This window comes from Ovis aries, chromosome 6 (genome assembly GCF_016772045.2).
Source record: "Ovis aries strain OAR_USU_Benz2616 breed Rambouillet chromosome 6, ARS-UI_Ramb_v3.0, whole genome shotgun sequence".
In the NCBI taxonomy this organism is placed as follows: Eukaryota; Metazoa; Chordata; class Mammalia; order Artiodactyla; family Bovidae; genus Ovis; species Ovis aries.
In genome coordinates, this window is record NC_056059.1 from 30116250 (window position 1) to 30138639 (window position 22390).

The window sequence follows — 22390 nt, forward strand, 5'->3', positions numbered from 1 at the left end:
AGTAGAGCCTAAGACAACTGCTTGCAAACAGGTAGTTTACTGGCAATGTCATCCAGGAATCAACCAGGACTGTGAAACAGGAAAGGAAAAACATAGGCAATCTGAGGATGAGTTAACTAGCTCACCTCGCCAGAGGTACCATGACATGACCCTCAAGATCTCCATTCTGGCTTGGCTCCTATCCCCCACTGGTCGTGTATGTATGGCCTTTCCTTTCAAGTTGTACATCAGCGCACATTGGTTCCTCGTGTTGCATTAAAGAAGCCCCAACTTCATCTTCATAAAACAGGGCAATGCCTTCACAAGAGGTGGCTCAGTGGGTAAAGAATCCGCCTGCAATGCAGGAGACAGAGGTTCAATCCCTGGGTCAGGAAGATCCCCTGGAGGAGAGCATGACAATCCACTCCAGTATTCTTCCTTGGAGAATCCCATGGAGAGAGGACCCTGGCAGGCTACAGTCCATATGGTCGCAAAGAGTAGGACACGAATGAAGCGACTTAGCACACACACCCCCGTGACAGCAGGAAAGGGTAGTCTAAAGAGGATTTAGAAGTGGAGTACATGGAGCCCTAAAAAAATAGTCTTGGAATAATTCTCTAATGGACTATATGCACTACGTGAGAGATAAAGAAGAGATAAGGGTAATGCCAAGGTTTGGTCCTAATGAACTACAAGCATGAAACTGCCATTAACCAAAAGACAGTGGGAAATATGATTATGTATGTTACTTCCTTCTAAAAGGTAGTCATGGATCTCTGCATCTCCGGTTCACACACACCTTCATCTCCTCAGCCCTGCTTACAATCTCAAATTAGCCACTCACTACCCCTCACCTTCAGCTCTGCAGTTATACTAAATAAACTCAATCTTCTGGCCACACTGTGCTCTCTCAGGGCTCTCTGGAATCTTGCTCGGGTTGGTCCCTCTGGCTATCTGTTTTGCTCAAATAACTCCTTATCAGCCTTTAATTGGAAACTCAGTAGATATCTCCTTTTAAGTTAGATACACACCTACCCATTCCCAAAATAGTCTTTGTATGTGCCTGCCTCCCCTCCAGGATGTAATCATGGAATATTTTTCTTGAACCCATAGGGCATATTACAACACTGGAAGATACTAGGTGTGCAATTAAAGTATGTTAAATTAAGGAAAAAGTGGTTTCTCCAAGTCATTCTATGTTTATTTTTAAAACAGTATCTGTGCCCCAAACCAACTTCTCATATGAACTATTTAAATATTTTAACGTGTCACCTCATCCTGAGACACTGAAGCTTATGTCCAAAGTCACATAAGGATTCAGTAGCTAGGAAACAATTACATTTCAATTATTTTGATTCCCATCAGAAAAGACTCCTGCCTTTTCCCAAATAGTTAACTCTGAGCCAAGATCTGAGTATAATATGTTTTAGGATATTTATAGAATTAGATCATTAAAGATTAAAAATGCTTACTGCATTCTTTAATTGAAGTATAGTAGATTTACAATGTTTCAGATGTACAACAAAGTGTGTATTGTGTGTGTATATATACACACACTTTTTTCAGACTCATTTCCACTTTAGGTTATTGTAACATACTGAATACAGTTCTCTATATTCAATAGAGATACTGTGCTATACAGTAGGTCACATTGTTTATATATTAGTAGTGTGTATCTGTTAATCCCAAAGTCCCAATTTATCCCTATACCAGCATTCCAGTTAACATAAAAATAAGACCATCTGAAAGTAAAATAAATCACTGTACTGTATCTTAAATCTTAAAGACTCTTAAAGAGAGGGTTGATAAAATCTGATCTTTGCAGTCAGCCCCATGCCCGACTTCTGGGAAAGAGATCTTTTTCGCCACGTTGTCTGCAAGTTATAGGTCTAAATGACGTATTTGGTCATGCTGTTCAGGTAGGGTGTGTGTGCTCAGCTGTTTCAGTCACGTCCAATTCTTGGCAACCCCATGGACTGAAGTCCACCAGGCTCCTCTGTCCATGGAATTTTATCAGGCAAGAATACTGGAGATGGTTGCCATTTCTTTCTCCAGGAGATCTTCTCAACCCAGGGATCGAACCTGCGTCTCCTGCATTGGCAGACAGATTGTTTACCACTGAGTCACATGAGAAGCCATGTTCATGGTGGGCAGAGCCCAGTCAGCTTCTCATAGAGGCTTCCTGACTTCAATCCATTTCAGTTCTGATGGAAAATGTGAGCACATTATTTTTAGATTCAATATAGGTTTCTGTTGGGTAAACTTTCTGGCTGACTAGATTTTCTGAACCTAGTCCTTTTCACTTGGAACAAATGTGCAATTCCCGAGGATGCCAACACATCATGTGTTACTGATGCATAACAAGATTAAGAGGAAAAATGAAAACATTTAAAAAGAAAAACATACTTGGGAAAAAATTACACAGTAAAGTGACCTGGGTAACGCCCTCAGACATTTTCTAAAATTATTTGGAGGATATCTTTATAATTTAAGAGTACACCTAGGTCCTATAAAAACTGCAAAGTGTTTTCAGTGCAGGGAACAAAACAGCATACAAAAGAAAGCATCATTTTATAATTTATAGAGAATAAAAATCATTCAAGTTTGAAACTTCCAAAGTTCTATTAAGTCCTTAAACAACTCATATTTAATTATAAAGTATTACAAAATAATAGACACTTCTGAAACATATGCATTCAATCACATAGCTAGATGTGGTAACATTTTAAAATTTTTCTAAACTGAAATTCCTTTATTAGAAAAATAAGGCAGAAGACTCCATTATCTAACTAAAACACCAATCATACCATAACTCAGCTCACAAATCCTCCATGAATTTCCATTGCCTGTGGGATAAAGTTCAAGTTTACTCACAAAGCAACATAATTTTAGTTCAAAGTTCTCAAACTTTAACCACACATCTGTATCAACTGGACGGCTTATTAAAAACAAAGTTTTCTGGATGCATTCCCTGGAGTTTTTGATTCAGTAGATCTGGGTTGGGACACGAGAATTTATATTTCCAACAGGTCCCCATGTCACACTGATGCAGGGACCACAATTTGAAAACCACTGTCTAGTCGCAATCTAGCTTTCATGTGTCATCTATTTCCCTACACAGACTTCTGGCTCTGCATACTTTTTCATCCTTTGATTCTAAATAAACCATTCCAAACACGCTTATGTTTATAGGTTCTAGAATTCAACAAAAGAACTCTTGCTTAAGCTGTACTCTATAGAGCAACTGTATTTCAACAGTATTTGAATGCTGTCACAACCACCCTCCAGCTTCTCCTGAATCAGCTTTAGCATCACTTGTTGTTAATACTCTGATGTACAAACCTCAAGGCCCTGGGGTCATTTTCCCATCCTAATGACGGCCATGGCCCTGAGTGGGAGAAGTATGAAACAATATTCTGGGGGAAAAATGTTTTTGTTATGACTATGAGTTTCTGCTATCTGAGAAGGGCTTGTCAGTGTGGGCAGTTTTCCAACTACTCTACAGGAAAGGCGTTTCTGCTACAGTAACAAGGAGAAAAGCTTGGAAAGAGGCTTCCTAGCCTATAGGCATGCTCTCTGTCCCCAGGATGATCTATTAATCTGTGTAGGGAGAGTTAATGATAAAGATTCATAGGCAAATTAACAGATCCCCATAAGGCCCAGATACAGAATTATGAAGACCAATTGTTCCCAAAAGCAATAACTGAACAAGCAGGGTTGCAGGTGGGCTACTCTGCTAAGTTTTAACAAAGGAAAAATGATATGATCTTAACCAGAACTAATGGTACTTTTAATCACAAGTAATTTTTCTCATAAATCAACTAAGTAAAATAACAAAGCCTCTTCGCTAAAATTCTGATTTCACAAGTAAAATACTATTATCATTGATATCAGAAAAAGAAAATAACAGTCAACACAGGAACCTGAATTCAGTGTTTTCCTTGTAGAGAACATTTTCTGGAACTCAAGTCTTGAATACTAGAGTAACTGGCCATGATCTCCTCCAGCGAATCTTCCCAACCCTGGAATGAAACCCACATCTCTATGTCTTCCACACTGGCAACCAGATTATTTACCACCAGCCCCAGTGCAAAGCTCCTTCAATTTTCAGAGGAAAGGAAAACCCATCATGCTTTCTAGCTGAAACGAAGGTAAGGGTGTGGCTATGTACTGCATTTTGCTATGGGTTACCTCTTTTATTACATAAAATTCTACAAACACACTAAAAAAAGAGAATATCGGGTTCAGTCTTAAGGGGTGCTTTTTATCATAAAGGAATAAATTATAGAATAAAGTCAATTGAGGACCAACCCCTTCTCCTGCCATATTCACCACTATCATAAACTGGCTTTTTATCTACTACTATGAAAATTACTGTGAATATTATTACTGGAAGGACTGATGCTGAAGCGCTAGTATTCTGGTCATCTGATGCAAAGAGACGACTCATTGGAAAAGTCCCTGATGCTGGGAAAGATTGAGAGCAGGAGGAGAAGAGGGCGTCAGAGAATAAGAGGGTATCACTGATACAATGGACATGAACTTGGGCAAACTCCGGGAGATGGTGAGGGATAGGGAGGTCTGGCATGCTGAAGTCCATGGGGTTGCAAAGAGCTGGACACAACTGGGTGAATGAACAACAACATGAATATTTTAGGAGCTTTATAGAAACATAATTCACATGCCATAAGACCGACCTTTTCAACATGTTCAATTCAATCCTTTTTAGCACAGAGTTTTGCTGTTATATCATCATGCAATTTTAGAACATGTGCATAACACCCTCAAACAAGTCCAATAGCCATCAACAGTCACTCCCTATTCTTGCCCCTGGCCCCCCATCCCAGGCAACTTAAGGCTACTAATCTGTCTTACATCGGTGTATAGTTTTAAATTCTAGACTTTTCATATAAATGTAATATGACAATATGTGGTCTTAGAATCTGGCTTCTTTCACATAGCATGACGTTTTCAAACTTTATTCAAGTTATAGCATAATTTTTATTGCCAAAGAATATTTTATTATATAGATACACAACATTTTGTTTATCCATTCATCAGCTGCTGGACATATGGGTTTTCCACTTACTGGCTATTATGAATAACACTGCTGTGAACATGTACAAATTCTGTGGGGACATTAGGTTCTCACTTCTATTGGACAGATACTCAGGAGTGAAACATCTGGGGCATATGGTAACTGAATGTTTAACACTGTGAGGAACTGACAGACTGTTTTTTCAAATCGGTTACACCATTTTCTATTCCCAGAAGAAGTGTACAAGGATTCCAATTTCCCCACATCTCTACCAACACTGGCTATTATCTTTTCGATTATAGCCACTCTAGTGGGTGGACAAATATCTTGTGGTTTTGATTTGAATGTCACGGACAGTTAAAGATGGGTACAATAAAGGACAGAAACAGTATGGAAGTAACAGAAGCAGAAGATATTAAGAAGAATACACAGAACTATTTAAAAAAATATTAACAATCCAGATAACTACAATGGTGTGATCACTCTCCTAGAGCCAGACGTCCTGGAATGCGAAGTCAAGTGGGCCTTACTACGAACAAAGCTAGAGGAGGTGAGGGAATTCCAATTGAACTATTTCAAATCCTAAAAGATGATGCTGTGAAAGTGCTGCACTCAATATGCCAGCAAATTTGGAAAACTCAGCAGTGGCCACAGGAATGGAAAAAGTCAGTTTTCACTCCAATCCCAAAGAAAGGCCATGCCAAAGAATGTTCAAACCATCACACAATTGCACTCCCCTCACACGCTAGCAAAGTAATGCTCAAAATTCTCCAAGCCAGGCCTCAACAGTACATGAACCATGAACTTCCAGATGTTCAACCTGGATTTAGAAAAGGCAGAGGAACCAGGGATCAAATTGCCAACATCTGCTGGATCATAGAAAATGCAAGAGTTCCAGAAAAACATCTGCTTTACTGACTATGCCAAAGCCTTTGACTGTGTGGATCACAACAAACTGAAAATTCTTCAAAAGATGGGAATACCAGACCACCTGACCTGCCTCCTGAGAAACCTGTATCAGGTCAAGAAACAACAGTTAGAACGGGATATGGAACAATGAACTGGTTCAACTGGGAAAGGAGTACATCAAGGCTGTATATTGCCACAGTGATTATTTAACTTACATGCAGAGTACATCATGAGACGTGCCGGACTGGATGAAGCACAAGCTGAAATCAAGACTGCCAGGAGAAATATCAATAATCTCAGATATGCAGATGATACCACCCTTTTGGCAGAAAGTGAAGAAGAACTAAAGAGCCCCTTGATGAAGGTGAAAGAGGAGAGTGATAAAGCTGGCTTAAAACTCAACATTCAATAAACAAAGATCATGGCATCTGGTCCCATCACTTCATGGCAAATAGATGGGGAAACAGTGGAAACAGTGGCAGACTTTATTTTGGGGGGCTCCAAAATCACTGCAGATGGTGACTGCAGCCATGAAATTAAAAGACACTTGGTCCTTGTAAGAAAAGTGATGACAAACCTAGACAGCATATTAAAAAGCAGAGACATTACTTTGCCAGCACAGGTCCATCTAGTCAAAGCCATGGTTTTTCCAGTAGTCAGGTATGGATATGACAGCTGGACTACAAAGAAAGCTAAGCGCTAAAGAATTGATGCTTTTGAACTGTGGTATTGGAGAAGACTCTCTCTCTCTCTCTCTCTTTTTTTTTTTTTTTGAAGACTCTTGAGAGTCCATTGGACTGCAGGGAGATCAAGTCAGTCAATCCTAAAGGAAATCAGTCTAAATATTCATTGGAAGGACTGATGCTGAAGCTCCAATATTTTGGCCACCTGATGCGAAGAGCTAACTCACTGGAAAAGACCCTCATGCTGGTAAATACTGAAGGCAGGAGGAGAAGGGGCCACAGAGGTGGATGGCATCACCAACTCAATGGACATGAGTTTGATCAAGCTCCAGGAGTGGTGGTGGACAGAGAAGCCTGGCGTGCTGCAGTGCATGGGGTCGCAAAGAGTCAGACACGACTGAGTGAACTGAACTGAACTGATAGCTAATGACACTGAGCAGATATCTTTTCATATGATCACTGGTCATCTCTACATATTCTTTACAGAAATTTCTGTCAAAATCCTTTCCCATTTTAAAAAAGAATTACCTTTTATTATTGGTTTTAAGAGTTCTTTATATAATCTGGAATTGAGTCCAACTCTGGATATATGATTTGCAGATGTTTTCTCCATTCTGTGGGCTCTTCTCTCACCTTCTTGATGATGTATTTTTCTTTGGTGATACTTTGTATTATTTATTATTTTATTGCTGCTTGTGCTTTTGACATCATATCTAAATTGCTTTATCTTATGAATATTTCTATGTAATTATGATCCAGACCTAAAAATCTTATATTACTTTTGAAAATGGTTGAAAACAACTTAGGCTCCATTTATCAGTCCTTGAAAGCTCCCATTTCTCCACATCCCTGCCAAGGCTTGAAAACCTCAGATTTATTTTGCCTATTTCTTAATTTTAACTTGGTAGCTCATTTTATTTTAACTTTACTTATTTAGTTTCTTTTCTTGTACTGCCATCTACCCTGTCAATGGCCTCTTCATGTCTTCTGACCCTTTTTCGGTATTTTTCTCATTTAGGAAGACATTCTTTATATATAATTGATATTAAATTTTTCTCAGTTACATGTCTTGTAACATGTTTTCCAAGTATGGAAGCCATCCTTTTGCTTATTATTTGCTTTGTTGAACTACCAATAATTAAACTGTTTAGAAATTCTAAAATAATATCTTTATGTTCTGTGATCTTCGCATTTTTTTTTAACTTTAAGCTATACAAATGTCTTACTCTAAGAGACATTGTATTATATAGCTACTAATGGAATGGACACAAGAACCAATCTGTCTTGATTTGAATCTATATTCTACCATGTATTACTGTGTAATCTGAAACAAATTTACTTCTCTGAACCTGATTCTTCCTTTATAGGATAGGGGGGATAAGAGCACCTATCTCATGTTTTGTGGCATTTAAATGATGAAGTGTTTATGACAATACATGGAACATCAGCTATTGTTTTCTTCTAAACATTTTCACTTTTTGAATTTTACCTTTAGCTTTATGACATACTTGGAGATGATTATTTTTCTCCTGTTTCATGAATTTTATACATGGTATGAAGTGAGGTTTTCAAATAAGTCTGCCTTTTCCCACTGATCTCTAATGTCCCATCTGACACATTATTTCCCTATATATATGATTCTCTATCATGTCCCATAAATCTATGGCTACCCTAGGCCATAACCACACTATTTTAATTACTATAGCTATTAAACTATAAAATCATAGTAAGTTTTTATATCTAGAAGAGCCAATATACCTAACTTGCTCAGTGCTTACTATCTATAAACACAGGCATTTACATGTGAATGGATTACAATGCAGATATTTGTATCCTTGGATTTATGAATTATAAAATCACAAGTAAAATATTGTCTGTTAGCTTAGTACTTAATAGAACTATAAGTATATACTTTTCTTTTTAAGCCCTAGACCATTTTGATTATTTTGTAAATAAAGTAATGATTTATTGAAAGCCAAGGGGATAATAAACAAAGAATCTAGACAAAGAAGTAAAACATTACAGAACTTTTCCACGGGATGGATAATTTTGCTCACACACCAAGTACAAATAGGTGATAAGAAATTTTCAACACAAATTCAAAAATTCCTTAAAAAGAAATTAAAAAACGAAAACAAAGTCCCAGAAGAAAAGACCAAGTATTCAGTTTGCAGAATCACAGTGTGGATTCCCAGTGACTGAGGAAGAGGTAGAAGAGATTAGTATAAACACCACAGCAATTTTATCTGGTAAAGACAGTTCATCGATTATACTAAAACATTCTACAGCTACTGCTCCTGACCATAAAACTCAAATGTGTAAATCTAAAAGGAGCCATGTATAAGTGATACCCTACAATAGGAAGGAACAATGACCTTGTAATTTTAGCATTAAGAAATAAATCTGGAGAGGTGAGAGCATTCGCTTTTGTGTAAAGCCGCAGATCACATTTCTTATTTGCAGTCAGAGCTACTCAAGATACTTCACAAGTAATCTCTTTAGATTAACATTTGCAGAAAATCTTAGGAAGAGGAAAAAGGGACGGATGCTCCATTCTTCACAGCAAGAGAGATTTTTTTTCCTTAGAAAATAACTCAATTGTGTTGCTAATTTTGCCTTCCCACCTCAGATGGCGAGGTACTGTGGCTGAGAACAAACTGAATATAAGTTGCATTTCTGTAAGCACTAAATTGTTGTGTTGTTTAGTTGCTAAGTCATATCCAACTCTTTTGCAACCCCACGAACTGTAGCCCTCTAGGCTCCTCTGTCCATGGGATTTCTCAGGCAAGAATACTGGAATTAGTTGTCATTTCCTCCTCCAGGGGATCTTCCTGACCCAGGGATCAAACCCGTGACTCCTGCATTGCAGGAGGATTCTTTACCGCTGAGCCACCAGGGAAATCCAAGCACTAAATTATGACAGTCTAAATGTGGCTGAACATATGGTACTTTTTACAAAATATTATGTATTATAGTAAGTGGGAAAATCTAAGCAGAAGTTATCATCTCTGAGCTTTATTCATACCCTGGAATATTCATTTGTGGTAGTTGTGCTGTGTGTTTCTATAATGTGTCTCTTAAATAAAAATGTTCATGTGGCAAAGACTTTGACTTCCAAAGATTCAGCCTAAATAGCAATCATAACGTCCAATTTAAATGTAATTCCTCAAAGAACAAGAACAAAACCTCTGCAACTCCAAATTCTGGTTCAGCCACTAGAAGTAACAGTGAGATTTGGGTAAGTCGCCTAACAACTGTGTGCCATGCTTCCTCCCTTGTGAAAATGAGAGAACACAAGTAGATCATTAAAATTAACTAGGTCTTTTCAAATAGCAATGTAGGTGCCTGTAACATTTGTTTTTACGGGGCTTACTTTAGATTGTGTAGATGTTTGTTTATATAATGGCACTTTATTCTCTGTTGAAGAAAACCTTCAGCTCCATCATCCCACACACAAACTACTTCCGCTGTTACTTGAAAGGAAATTCCTTTTCAAGGTTCACAGTACATTAGAGACAGCTGCATTGCTGAGCTTCCTCCAAAAACTTTAAAAAGCTGCAGATGTAGCCCATGCATGACATGGATCATGAAATGAGACAATCTCAAACACTCAGACTGCCCCTTCTCTTACCCTCTTTTCACGCTGTATTTTCTGGGGTGCTGGCTGCTTATACTAAGCACTATGTGTATGTTTATTGCAAATCAGGTCCCTGAGGGAATGCAGGAACTCTCTAAAGTGACTATCTTGAGCGCTAACTTCCAAAGGAAGATAAGGTGAAAAGTACATTTCCATTTAATGACATTTCAACAACAGTCACTACTCTATTCACTTCCAAAGAGGCAATCCTCACTTCAAACCACACATTCCCTGGGTGTGTTTCCATACTGCCCTGGAACTCATAAGTGTTTGTCTGGAAAACTCAATTCTGGACTCAGAACCAATAAAACAAAAATACAACACTAGGTAAGAATTCTGGCATAGAACTTTTCCAGCAGAAGCAAAGAAGAGAGTTATGACTTGGTTTATTTCAGAACAGTCACCAAAACTGCCTATATTGCTACAAAGATAAACTATTTGCATTAGGAATAACATGTTGAATATAATTAGAGGTGGGTACAGGGCTCAGGGGACAATGACATATTTTATTTTCTTGGGCTCCAAAATCACTGTGGATGGTGATAGCAACCATGAAATCAAAAGATGCTTAGTCGTTGGAAGGAAAGGTATGATCAACCCAGACAGTGTATTAAAAAGCAGAGACATCACTTTGCTGACAAAGGTCCATCTAGTCAAAGCTATGGTTTTTCCGGTACCCATGTATCGATGTCAGGGTTGGACCATAAAGATGGCTGAGTGCCGAAGAATTGATGCTTTTGAACTGTGGTGTTGGAGAAGGCTCTTGAGAGTTCCTTGGACTGCAAGGAGATCAAACCAGTCAATCCTAAAGGAAATCAACCCTGAATATTCATTGCAAGGACTGATGCTGGAGCACCAATACTTTGGTCACCTGATGCGAAGAGCCAACTGTTTGGAAAAGACCCTGACACTGGGAACGATTGAGGGCAGGAGAAGGAAGCAACAGTGGATGACATGGTTAGATAGCATCACCAACTCAATGGATATGAGTTTGAGCAAACTCCAGGAGATAGCGAAGGACAGGGAAGCCTGGAGTGCTGCAGTCCATGGGATTGCAAAGAGTTGGACAGGACTTAGCAACTCAACAACAACAGGACTCCGAAGCATCTCAGCAATAATAAGGAGCTTTCTGAAGGTGGTTCACAGAGCCAAACTCTGAAAAGATTTCCAAGAGCCAACCAGGTGAGCTATGACAATCTGGAGAGAGAAATGACTTAATTAATGTACCTGAATGTACCTGGGATTCACATTTTTGTTTCACCCTTCAAGAAATCCTTCATTCCAGATTTGGATTCTTCCAAATAAATTAAGACTTAGGATCCCTTCTTCATCATTAGGGACAATATTTTAATAATGCCAGGACAACTGTCTCATTAAACAACAGGTCATACTAATGCAGTAACTTATGAAAGGACACCAAAACCAGATATGTAGGTAAGTTATTTCTGCAACAAATTCTGACAATTCTTTTTAAATACCATTAATATAAATAAGTTCTTGGTCAGAAAAAGGGGGTTAGAGGTTTTGTCTGCAGGTAAAGAATGAACTGAAATTTATTAACTCTAATGCCGTATGTGCCAAATCCCTTGAGGTAGCTTAATCAACTGCAGCTTTCTGGGCTCAGCTCCCAAATACTTGGTTCAGTAGATTTGGGATGGGGTATAGGGGGCTGCATCTTTAAAGTGACCTACAGTGACTCTGATGTCGGAAACACACTGAACCATGCTGTGAGGAAAACTGCAGACTCCTTGTTTCTCAAATGGATCACTGCTGATTGCACACTGCTCATCAACTAATTCTCATTCACTAGCCACTGCAGCAGGCCCCTCACCCAGCCAGTGGTCACAGCAACACCTGCATAAAATCCTCAAGTCCTTCCAGTCAAGCCAGGAAGAGGCCAGAAAATCACCTGATCCTGAATTCAGGTCTCTCCTGCCACACGGCACCAAGCTGCCACAAAGAAAACACATTGGCCAACTGCTATATTATTGTTGGCAAGCACCGAAATTTGCTCAAAACCTTTACAAATGAAACCCAGCTGCCTAAGCTCAATACCAGATGTCTTCTACAATGTGTGGCTTTGATAGATTAAATTGAGCATAAGAAAGAGATGAAATATATGAAAATCTAATTTGCAAGATGTTTGTCATTAAGTCTAACAAAAAAAGACAGAAAACTATATTTTCACTAGAAGAGGTTAAGTAGGGTAGATTAACAATATTCATATTAACTACCAAAATGCATTTTATGAATAAACTGTTTAGTGTCTTTTTAAAAATACAGCCAAAAACGATCTTCAAAAATACCCACTGAAAGAATGTCTTATGTCAGTAAAATCATTCAATTCATCATGAGGGTCCCTTTCCTCTAAACCCATTCCCCAATTTGAACACGTTTTCATTCAGGGCATAGGAAATTAAGTAGGAAATATTTAGTGATAGTCTCTGATTTCAATAAACTGTAATAACCTTATGAAAACATACATATAAGAAACATATGTATGTAGATATATATAATATGTATAAGAAAGTATGGAAGTAAAAAGGCAATTTGTTTAGTAACCTCAATTAAGTGGCATCTACCCTTCTTCTGTTACATCCTGATGAAACTCTTTTTTTGTTGTTTTCCAGGTCACTGCACAGTTCTCGATAACTCAGATGATTTAAGCGCCTGAGTTAAACTCAGAACCAGTCGAATATTCCTCCAATGAGCTGCACATCCCCTCACTTAAATGAGTTAATAGTTAATGGGCAAATACAGCATATTACTCTTACAACATTAACCTTTTCTTTTTTCAAGAAAGAAACATATAAATCATAATGGAATTTATAAACAATAAGCAATTGAGCATATTGACTCTAACCAAGATAAACATTCCATTGAGATTTAGCCCCATAAAAAGTGCACCATCATTAAAAGTACACACAATTACAATTGGCAGGTTATTATTTTTCAGATTTGAAAAATATTGTCATAGTTTTCTTTTAGAGAAACCAAAATAAAGCTGAAAGATTTAGCAAAGACATAGTTTCAACATGAATATTTCTACAAACATAATAGCGGAAAGATAATTTTATGCAAAGTTTACAAAACAAACCTGGCCTCAGATTTTCTGAAGCCATATACTATTGGCCTTGGCATAGTTTAAAGGAAAACAGAAATAATCATAAAGAATTTTAAGATGCCGTATTATATTAAATTCTTTCACACTTGGCTGATATATTACCAATGCAGTTCCCACAATGCTGACGTTCCACAATTAATGCAGAAGTGATATAAGTCTCTATTTCCTTACCTTTAAAACTCCCGTTAAAATTGTGAAGATAGTAAGGTAAATATGGAGACACGATGTCCTCACATTATGACCACAGAATCAAGCAGTAAAAACCTATGCACCAAAACCAGTCTTCTGCATGTACTTAAGAGGTTTCTAAAAGGTGAGTTTGTTGTGTATATTCATTCTCCCCTGGACTCCAAAAGGGATCAAAAGCATAGTTTCAGACACTCAAGTTCCCAGAATCTAATCTAATGAAATGTATACTGCTAGCCACAAACTTGTGGACTTTTGGGGGATCAAAATGTAAAATTTGTGAGATATTCTTTGTGAGACATATGATGTGCAACTACCGTTTCAATAAAGGAGTGAAAGTTATATGTAACAATCTGACAAAACTAAATCTGCCAAGAGTTTACAGTACTTGTTTCATGTATTATTTTTGCCACCACCTTTAGTATCCTGAGTTTCTATAGCATCTTTTCTTAAAGAGTAAAGAAAACCATATCACTTCAGTTACTATTAAAATCAACAACGTTTGGTAGTGACATCTCCTGAATACCAAAATTCATGTAAAAAATAAAGTACATGTTTTATAATTTTTCTACTCATATAGCTAATAAGTCACTTGGTAGCCAATAGGAGTTCATTACAAGCAAAGGAATACTGCTGCTGCTGCTGCGTCGCGTCAGTTGTGTCCAACTCTGTGCGACCCCATAGACGGCAGCCCACCAGGCTCCCCCGTCCCTGGGATTCTCCAGGCAAGAGTACTGGAGTGGGTTGCCATTTCCTTCTCCAGTGCGTGAAAGTGAAAAGTGAAAGTGAAGTCGCTCAGTCGTGTCAGACTCCCAGTGACCCCATGCCTACAAAGCCTGTCCATGGGATCCTCCAGGCAAGAGTACTGGAGTGGGTCGCCAGTGTACTAGAGGTGTTCATATTGCTATTTTAAATTCCAGTAGCAGCTATATTGGGTGTTTTTGATTGTCAACCTAATCCAAAACTTCTTCTAGAACAAACTTCCACTGTCCACAGTGTCAATTATTGTCTGGTGCCCATCTTGGCATCGGGTGACTACACATCCTATTTGACTCACATCTGATTACTGCTTAGGGTCAGCAGTCAATCAAATTCTCTCTCCAAAGAATTAAAAACAAGAAACAGTGAAATGTTTATCAGTTAAGTTTGGAGAGCTAAGGAAAGAAGCTCTTCAAATATCATAAAATGCAGACACTATTTTGGGTCATGTGCAAAACAATGAGTATGTCTAAGGAAGTAGACTCCTCTGCAGGCCAAACACTGTACTGTGCACTGGAATTCAGCAATAAATGAGATGGACATGGTTCTTCCTCTGAGAAGCTGAGCTTTCAACAGGAGAGTGACACATATAATGATACATCACATGTACTATAAAACTGAAATAAAACTTACAATGAGGGATTATATCAAGTGGATCTCATTTAATTTGGATTGTTCAGGAAAACTTAGTGATACTTAAGCAAATGAATAAGTAGAGTAGAAAAGAACTTTACGGGCTATGGAAACAACATATGTGGAAAGAAAGAGGAGTCTGGATCATTCCGGACAGGAAAGGCCTTTGTGGCTTGCTGACCACTGAGTAGTGAGATGAGCTGCAAAGGAGTCAGAGCCTCACTAATGCAAGCCTGGAAGGACGTAGAAAGGTCTGGATCTTGTAATGCATGGAATGTCTGGTAACAACTTGTAAACAGAAAGAAGGGAAAAGACACACAGAGAAAAGAAGGCAATGTCCATGAGGTCCCTCACAGACATGGATGAGTAGAAACTCAGGTCCAGTGGCCTCTCTGGGTCCCATGAGGCTGTGTTTCCTTTAGCTTTTCTTGAGGTCTCCATTAAACTTCTTCCTCTACTTCAGTTTCTGTTCTTTTGCCCAAAATGTCAATACTACTAATGTGATTGTAGACACATTATTAACCAATATGGAAGGTAATTAGTTATGCAAGGAGTGTGATGGAGCTGATATCAAGCAAGAAATCAGTTACTCCAAAAGCTGCAGCTTCTCTAGCATAAAGTGAAAAGTAGCAGGGCCTAGAAATAAGAATGAGGTTATTCTGAGCTCATAGTCAAAAAATCATCCTTAGGTATTTTAATATGAATATTTACCCACACACATCTATTATGATGAGCAGAGTAATTATTTTACAGATGGGAAAACGTATAATAATCAAGACCAAAAGGGTCCATCTGAACCTAAAATTTTGCATAAGAAAGCTTGATAGACAATGTAGCTGATTTTAATTGTCAGTACACTGTCTTACTTAAAGATTTGCCTAATGTCCTGTCCGAATTCTAAAAATGAGATTTATACATTTGAAAAGTTAGCAGAAAAAACATATTCATAAATTTGTTCCTAGCAGTTAAGTCAATAAAAGATTTGTAAAATGTTATTTCAAATTCAACTGGCTCACAAAGACACACACAAAAAAACTAATCTGAACTCTGATCTATTACAACATTAATATGTTTTCAGAAGCTTTCATGTATTTGTAATTTAAAGGTTAAAATTATATATGCACAGATATTGAGAGATACATATGCCTTAAATACATGGTAGCCATCACTACATATTGAAAGAAGGTAACTTCTCATAACAAATGATAAAACTAAATAATTTGTGTTTGCACTCAATAGTAATGTCAATGTGTTTAATCCAATCTACTCTGCAGAATTTAAATTGAGAAGTATAATTTAGCCACTTTCCTCCCAGGTAAATTGCCACAGAGATCAAATTTCTTACATCTGTGATGCTCACCACAAGGTGCAGTTACTCCCGATTAACAGCCCAAGATTAATTGTTGGAAATGCCACATAATAGCTGCAGTAGAAAACATTTTAAACACAGACCCATGTTTATGCATTTAACAGATGTGTTGGTCTAACAGTTCAGATTTTCACTATAGTGTGCCATATGGCAACAAGGATCATTTTTCACTTAAAAATATTACCCAAAGTTGATGCCCTACAGCAATATTACCATTTTAATTTTGAAACTACACATTCACAGCAATGTTTGTTATCCTCCTGTTACTGCATTTCCTATTTGTCTTAATTCTACTGAAAATATAATAGTTTTAAATCAGTGTCAACCAGATCAAACACAAATATTACAGTAGGAAATGCACGAAATATGACCTGGCAATGAAGTAGCAGGATGTAAAATACTGGCTATGTAAAACTGCAAGGGCCATGGAGACTGGGACATGCTTTTGTTCATTGGTTTGGGGGCTTCCCTCTATTCCAAAAGAGCTAATACCTACTTCCTGCTGCTGCTGCTAAGTCCTATCTTGCCTTTTTCCCAGTAACTCTTCGTTGATATAGAACTACTCCTAAAGACCGAAAGTTGGCTACCAATTTTTATTTTAATCTGATTGTTGTAATAGTCTATTACTATGATTTTATAGGGGGGGGCACCGGCACTGCAAAAATTTTCACATATACATTTAACAAGAAGCCAAATAAACATCTCACCTTTTAAAATGCCAGAGCACGAGGAACATCCTTGTCAGGAAGGGTGCATTGTTGCCACCAATGTGTTAGAACAAACAGAAAGCATCCTTTACTTTTTAGTTCCCTCAATCTATCACCTTTATAACCTCACTAAATTCCTTTGGCAGAACTTCACAAGAACGGTAGTGACCAAAATGATGGTACACACGGTTTACACGTTGTACTATGTTCATTAGGATTGCCTGTAATTCCCTACTGTGATTTGAGAAACAAGGGGCAGGGTGGCATCAATAAATCAATCTCTAAAATGCTATATTTCAAGCAGAAATGAACATTACAGCTCTTCACCATTACAGGTCATCTTTTCACTTTTAGAAGGAGACAATTCCATATCTCGAGTTTTAAAAAATATATTCCTGAAGCAATCACAATGTGCCAATATAAAAAACACATTGTTCAAAACCTACCAACATGTACCCTTTCTCCTTTTTTTTCTTAGACTATGTCTCCTCAAGTAAAACGTTTAAGATAAGATTTAAGCGGTGATAAGATTTAGGCTGATGAATCACCCCACACACAGGCCAACCTAGCTACTCTGTTCCACTTGTGTGACTTTGCAGAGCTTTGTACCATTTAAGGTAGAATTGGAATGGAATAATGGACATATTCCTTCCATGTAGAATGTTTAGGTTTCCATATATTTAAATAACTAAATATTTGTATTAGCCTGAAGCACACACTCTCCAAATGTCTCAAGCTGTCATTTTGAAACACAGTTACTTTAAATAAGTATTTAAGGTCTCAGAACATTAATCTTGGCTTTGTCATTCACTTAATAAGTCATGACCACTACAAAGATCCATGCTTCATATATACCTATCTTAGTGATAATCATTCTTTCTGAAGTACATGCTAATTAATGATCATAACGCATTACAAGCTGTCAATGAATACTTAACTTCAGTAGTCAAAGTTACTTGGTCTTGGTTGAGCTCATAGTCTCTCTCTATAGTACACTCTGTTTTCTTACAGGAAAATACATTTTTCCCAGAAAAAAAAAAAGAAACTTATTTTATACAAGGTTACAGGTAGATTCTTCAAAAACAGTGAAAATTTCATTAGTGACAAAGCTAGGAATAAAAACTGAGATTCAGTATGTTAATCACAGTCTGCATTGCAGTAAAGAAGCTGCCTGCAATGTAGGAGACCTGGGTTTGATCCCTGGGTTGGGAAGATTCCCTGGAGGGCATGGCAATCCACTCCAGTATTCTTGCATGGAGAATCCCTATGGACAGAGAGCCTGGTTGCCTCCAGTCCATGGAGTCACAAAAAGAGGCAAATACAACTGAGTGGCTAAGCACAGCACACTAAGATGAGCTATGGAATTCTTCTAAAGTCTTGTCTCAATTTCCATTTCCAGATTGGTTGTCTCCTATTCCTATACAGATGAACATTATTACTAATGATACTAATAATAGCAAACTCTTAGACAATAGTATGCACTATCTCTCCTCTAAGTGTTTTGTATGTATTTACTAATTATTTAGTAATCAAGTCAATCCTATGATTAGTTGTTATTATTATTATTATGATGATGCCCATTTCACAGTTGAGAAAATCAAGGCACCAATGACTCCTCATTTAGTTTACAATCTAGTAAGTGGTAAAGCTAAGATTCAAACCCAGGCATTCTGGCTCCGGAGTTCATACTCTTAACCACTATGCTATGAAATAAATTAGGAGACACACAGAGACCCACACGGGCACTCATGTGAAAGGGCTCCGAACAGGGAGTTAAAAAGGTTATGCTTCATAGAAAAAAGCAGGGAATGTCTCTGGGCTTCAACCTTCTCACTGAAGTCAAAAACACAATACTATTTTAAGGTGTACTCTAATCCTAATATTTATGATTCAAAGATTCAGTCTGTAACACATAGCCTCTTCACTTTTGACTGACATACGATAAATAGTTTATGTATTCATAGGTTTCAAGGAAAAGGATAAAAAGGGAATGAAAAATTGCCCTTAGGCAATCAAGCAATAGTGGTAGCATGAGTAGAGGAGTAAGATCTTTCACCTCATATATATCATGCTTTGAGTTTCTTGGGACATTCTTAAGAAAGTTTCCCTGAGGTCCTTCTGTCTCTTCTAGAAGGTACCAGATTATAACAATTTTTGAAAAATAAATTAGTAAACGAAGTGAATGAATAACATGTTGTTTCCCTATCAACATACAAAAGTCTTTTGAATTACACATATCTATAACCAGAAATTAAAAGCATTTTTTCATGGAGCCAAGCAATAAAATATAATACTTATATAGTGTTTTGGAACACTGGGAGATTATGAAAAATTAATCTTATAAGTGTCAATCCAAATATATGCCAACTGGTAATACATGCTTCTCAAGTAAACAGTACTGCCAAATAAGTTCTATTAAATACATTCACAGATATATGAGGCTGACCTGTAAATGTATTTCGACCTCACACATATTCCCTTTGTCACCTGGCTTAATTTTATAAAGGGGCTATTTCCTTATTTACAACTTTGTGACTTCCTCACTACCAATCACTATCACAGATAATTATTTCATTTTAAGTTATCCTTCTTCTAACTTGAAAATAGTTCACCTACTTTCATAATTACTTTTTAGCTCTTTAAAATAATTTAATTTTTTTTCTCCTTTAGGCAACTTTATACAAGAATAATTCTTCTGAACAAAATGATCACTAAGAAAGCCCCTGTTCTTAAATATGGGTAAATATCTGACATATTCACAAATTACAATTATTGCCATTATAAAACTACAGATTTACTCAATGCATCCATGTAAAAATTACAATGAACTTCAAAGTTAATTAGCTAACTATAAAAAACCTAACAATACTCAAATAAATTTAAATGATCAAAACAAAGTTTATTAGACTGTTTTCTTAAATTCATCATATAAACTGTCACAGTATGTTGACAATCAACCTCATACTCAAAGTTCCAAACTCGACTGCACATAATTAACTGCTAGAGAAAACAGAAGCTTTGCATCCCTTTTAAAATTATTCTGACACACTCTCTACAAAGCGTTGCCCTGACAGAGAAAGTAGTAAGGTTACAGAGCAGTTGGAGGATGGGAGCTAGAAATGCTTAGCCGTTGAACTTCTGCCCTGAACTTTCCCTTCTGTGATAAAAACCACGAAACCAGACATTCACGGAGCCCCCTGTCAGCACTGTACTGCGGGGCACTGATCTTCTTACCCCTCGTGTGCATAGACAGAAGAATGAGCAAGGAAATGTGAAGCTGCCAGTTTAGTTCGTCCAGCCAACCCATTGCAGCAGGAGAGCAGTCAATGTGACCTGCCTGTTTAAGCCTCCTGTTTCTTGCCTTGCTTCTTTCACGGAGACTCCTCTGCTGCCACTCTTGTCAGAGCTTCCGGCAAGCCTGCCAGCAAGCCCTACACAGGACCGTGAAAGACAAGCCTGTTACAAACTGGTTCTGTCACCACGGAGACTTCAACTGATCACCTCGTGGGGAGGACAACAAAGGGCGGTGAGGACCCCGGGCTGGGTTGTTTTCTTAAGAAAGGAGCCTGACCCAGCTGTCCACACAGAGGCCAGGGCAGGCGGGACTTCTCTCTGGACTGACCACGCCGAAGTCCCCACACCTCCTGGGCAGCTGTGGAGACATTCCGGAGAGACACACACCTATACTGTGCTGACATGGAACTGTTTATTTCTTCTGTTAAGGGTTTTTGCTTTTTTTTTTTTCCCCTCTGCCATGAATGGTAATTCTTTGGGAATCGTAGAAAGACAAGAAGAAATAAAAAGTTTTTCTTTGATAACACGATAGAAATGTTGCAACACAGCAAAGTGTCATGTTACGGCATTTTCTCACACTACATCAACATTTATATAATGAGGCACATGCTTCTGAATCAAGTGCATGGATACAAAAAAGGGTCATATACAAAAGGCATCTTTAATGAATATTCCAAGTTGAAAGATTTCAGTTAAGCTATTCATTAATTAATTTGATATGACTATACTTTAAAGTTTTCTATAGAGACAAAAAAAAAAAAACCTGCTATGACCTAACCTATTTTATCATGTGAATAAAACCAAGGTAAGTTATTCAATGTTTTACATGTTAATTACAATTGTGCCTCAATATAACTATGAATATTTTGTAATATTTCAACTTTCCAATGATATTCTGGGTGACCTGTCTGATACTAAGGGACATTTTAAAAGACTCTGATTCATGCTGGGAACTGTTGATAACTAAAGAACAGCAAAAAATATGAACAAATTTTCAGTGTTATAGAAAGAACAATATCACCATAGACAGATACAAACAAAAGTAGTTATTAAATCTAATCTATTTGCATGATAAAGGATATATGAGTATGAGAGCAGAGACATAATTCAATGGTTATATCTAAGCATTAGAATGTTTTTACTTGAAATTTTATGAATTACTTTCTTGGAAAAAAAAAATCTCTGCTATCTTCTTCTTAAGAGACACCCCCACTTCTCTTCACATACACCAGCAACTCCCAGCACTATCCTAATGTGGCATTCAAATCTATTCTCAGTCTTAGAGTAGCTGAACAATTGCTTGTTAGGATTTAATAAATTCTATTAATACTATCAATCCAACATCCTCAGTTCCATTTCATGAAATGGAATTTCACACCAATATAATATTTTTAACCACATAGAAAATTTTGGAATATTCTAAGCTTAAACTACATGTTAAAGCATTTCACAGAATCCACACACCTTACTTTTTAGGAAAATAGAAGTTTGGGGAGGTAAATGAAATAATCTTTCAGTATCATTTATCCATATTCCTTTTAGGGAGACTGAGGCATACTAAAATGAATAAGAGTGATCAGGATCAAAGGGGTCATGTGAGTGAAGAGCAGACCAAAATCAAGCAAATAGAACCTCTTGTCCAAACTTTCTACATTCGGCTCAGTGCCACATCACAACATGGTTCCACTGCCAATTTGGAACCTAGCCTTGAGCTCTGGGATGAAGAGTGAATGGCTAAAATGTGGGACAGTTCCCACTGCTCACATTTCCCCAATATGGGCATCCACAAATGGTACAAAGCATAAAGAGAGAATAGTTGCTCTCCCCCCAAAATCCTAATTCAGTTCAAAACAAGACATACCAGCCACCATTTCTGATGAACTATGTGCTAGCTGAAGTAAATGCACTCAAGAAGTTCACAGCACCATAGAAAAAGCGGCGTTTATATAATAGAGAACTAAGTAGAAAACAGTAGTCACTTCAAAATGAAGTGTCTTCAAACGGAATAAAGATGGAAAATCAGAGTAAGGGATGGATTAGACTGGGACCAACATTGAAGGCAGAGTTGGATG

At 37.5% G+C, this 22390-nt stretch overlaps 1 protein-coding gene across 9 annotated transcripts in view; it reads right to left on the reverse strand.

The window, feature by feature from the left end:
* BMPR1B (bone morphogenetic protein receptor type 1B) overlaps positions 1-22390 on the reverse strand; it is a 454039-nt gene that overhangs the window by 87703 nt on the left and 343946 nt on the right. The window contains exon 1 of one of the 9 annotated variants that reach the window (XM_027970726.3): positions 20259-20549. In XM_027970726.3, coding sequence (XP_027826527.1) covers positions 20259-20331 — 73 coding nt within the window. In that variant the 5' untranslated portion in view covers positions 20332-20549. 9 annotated transcript variants of the gene reach the window in all.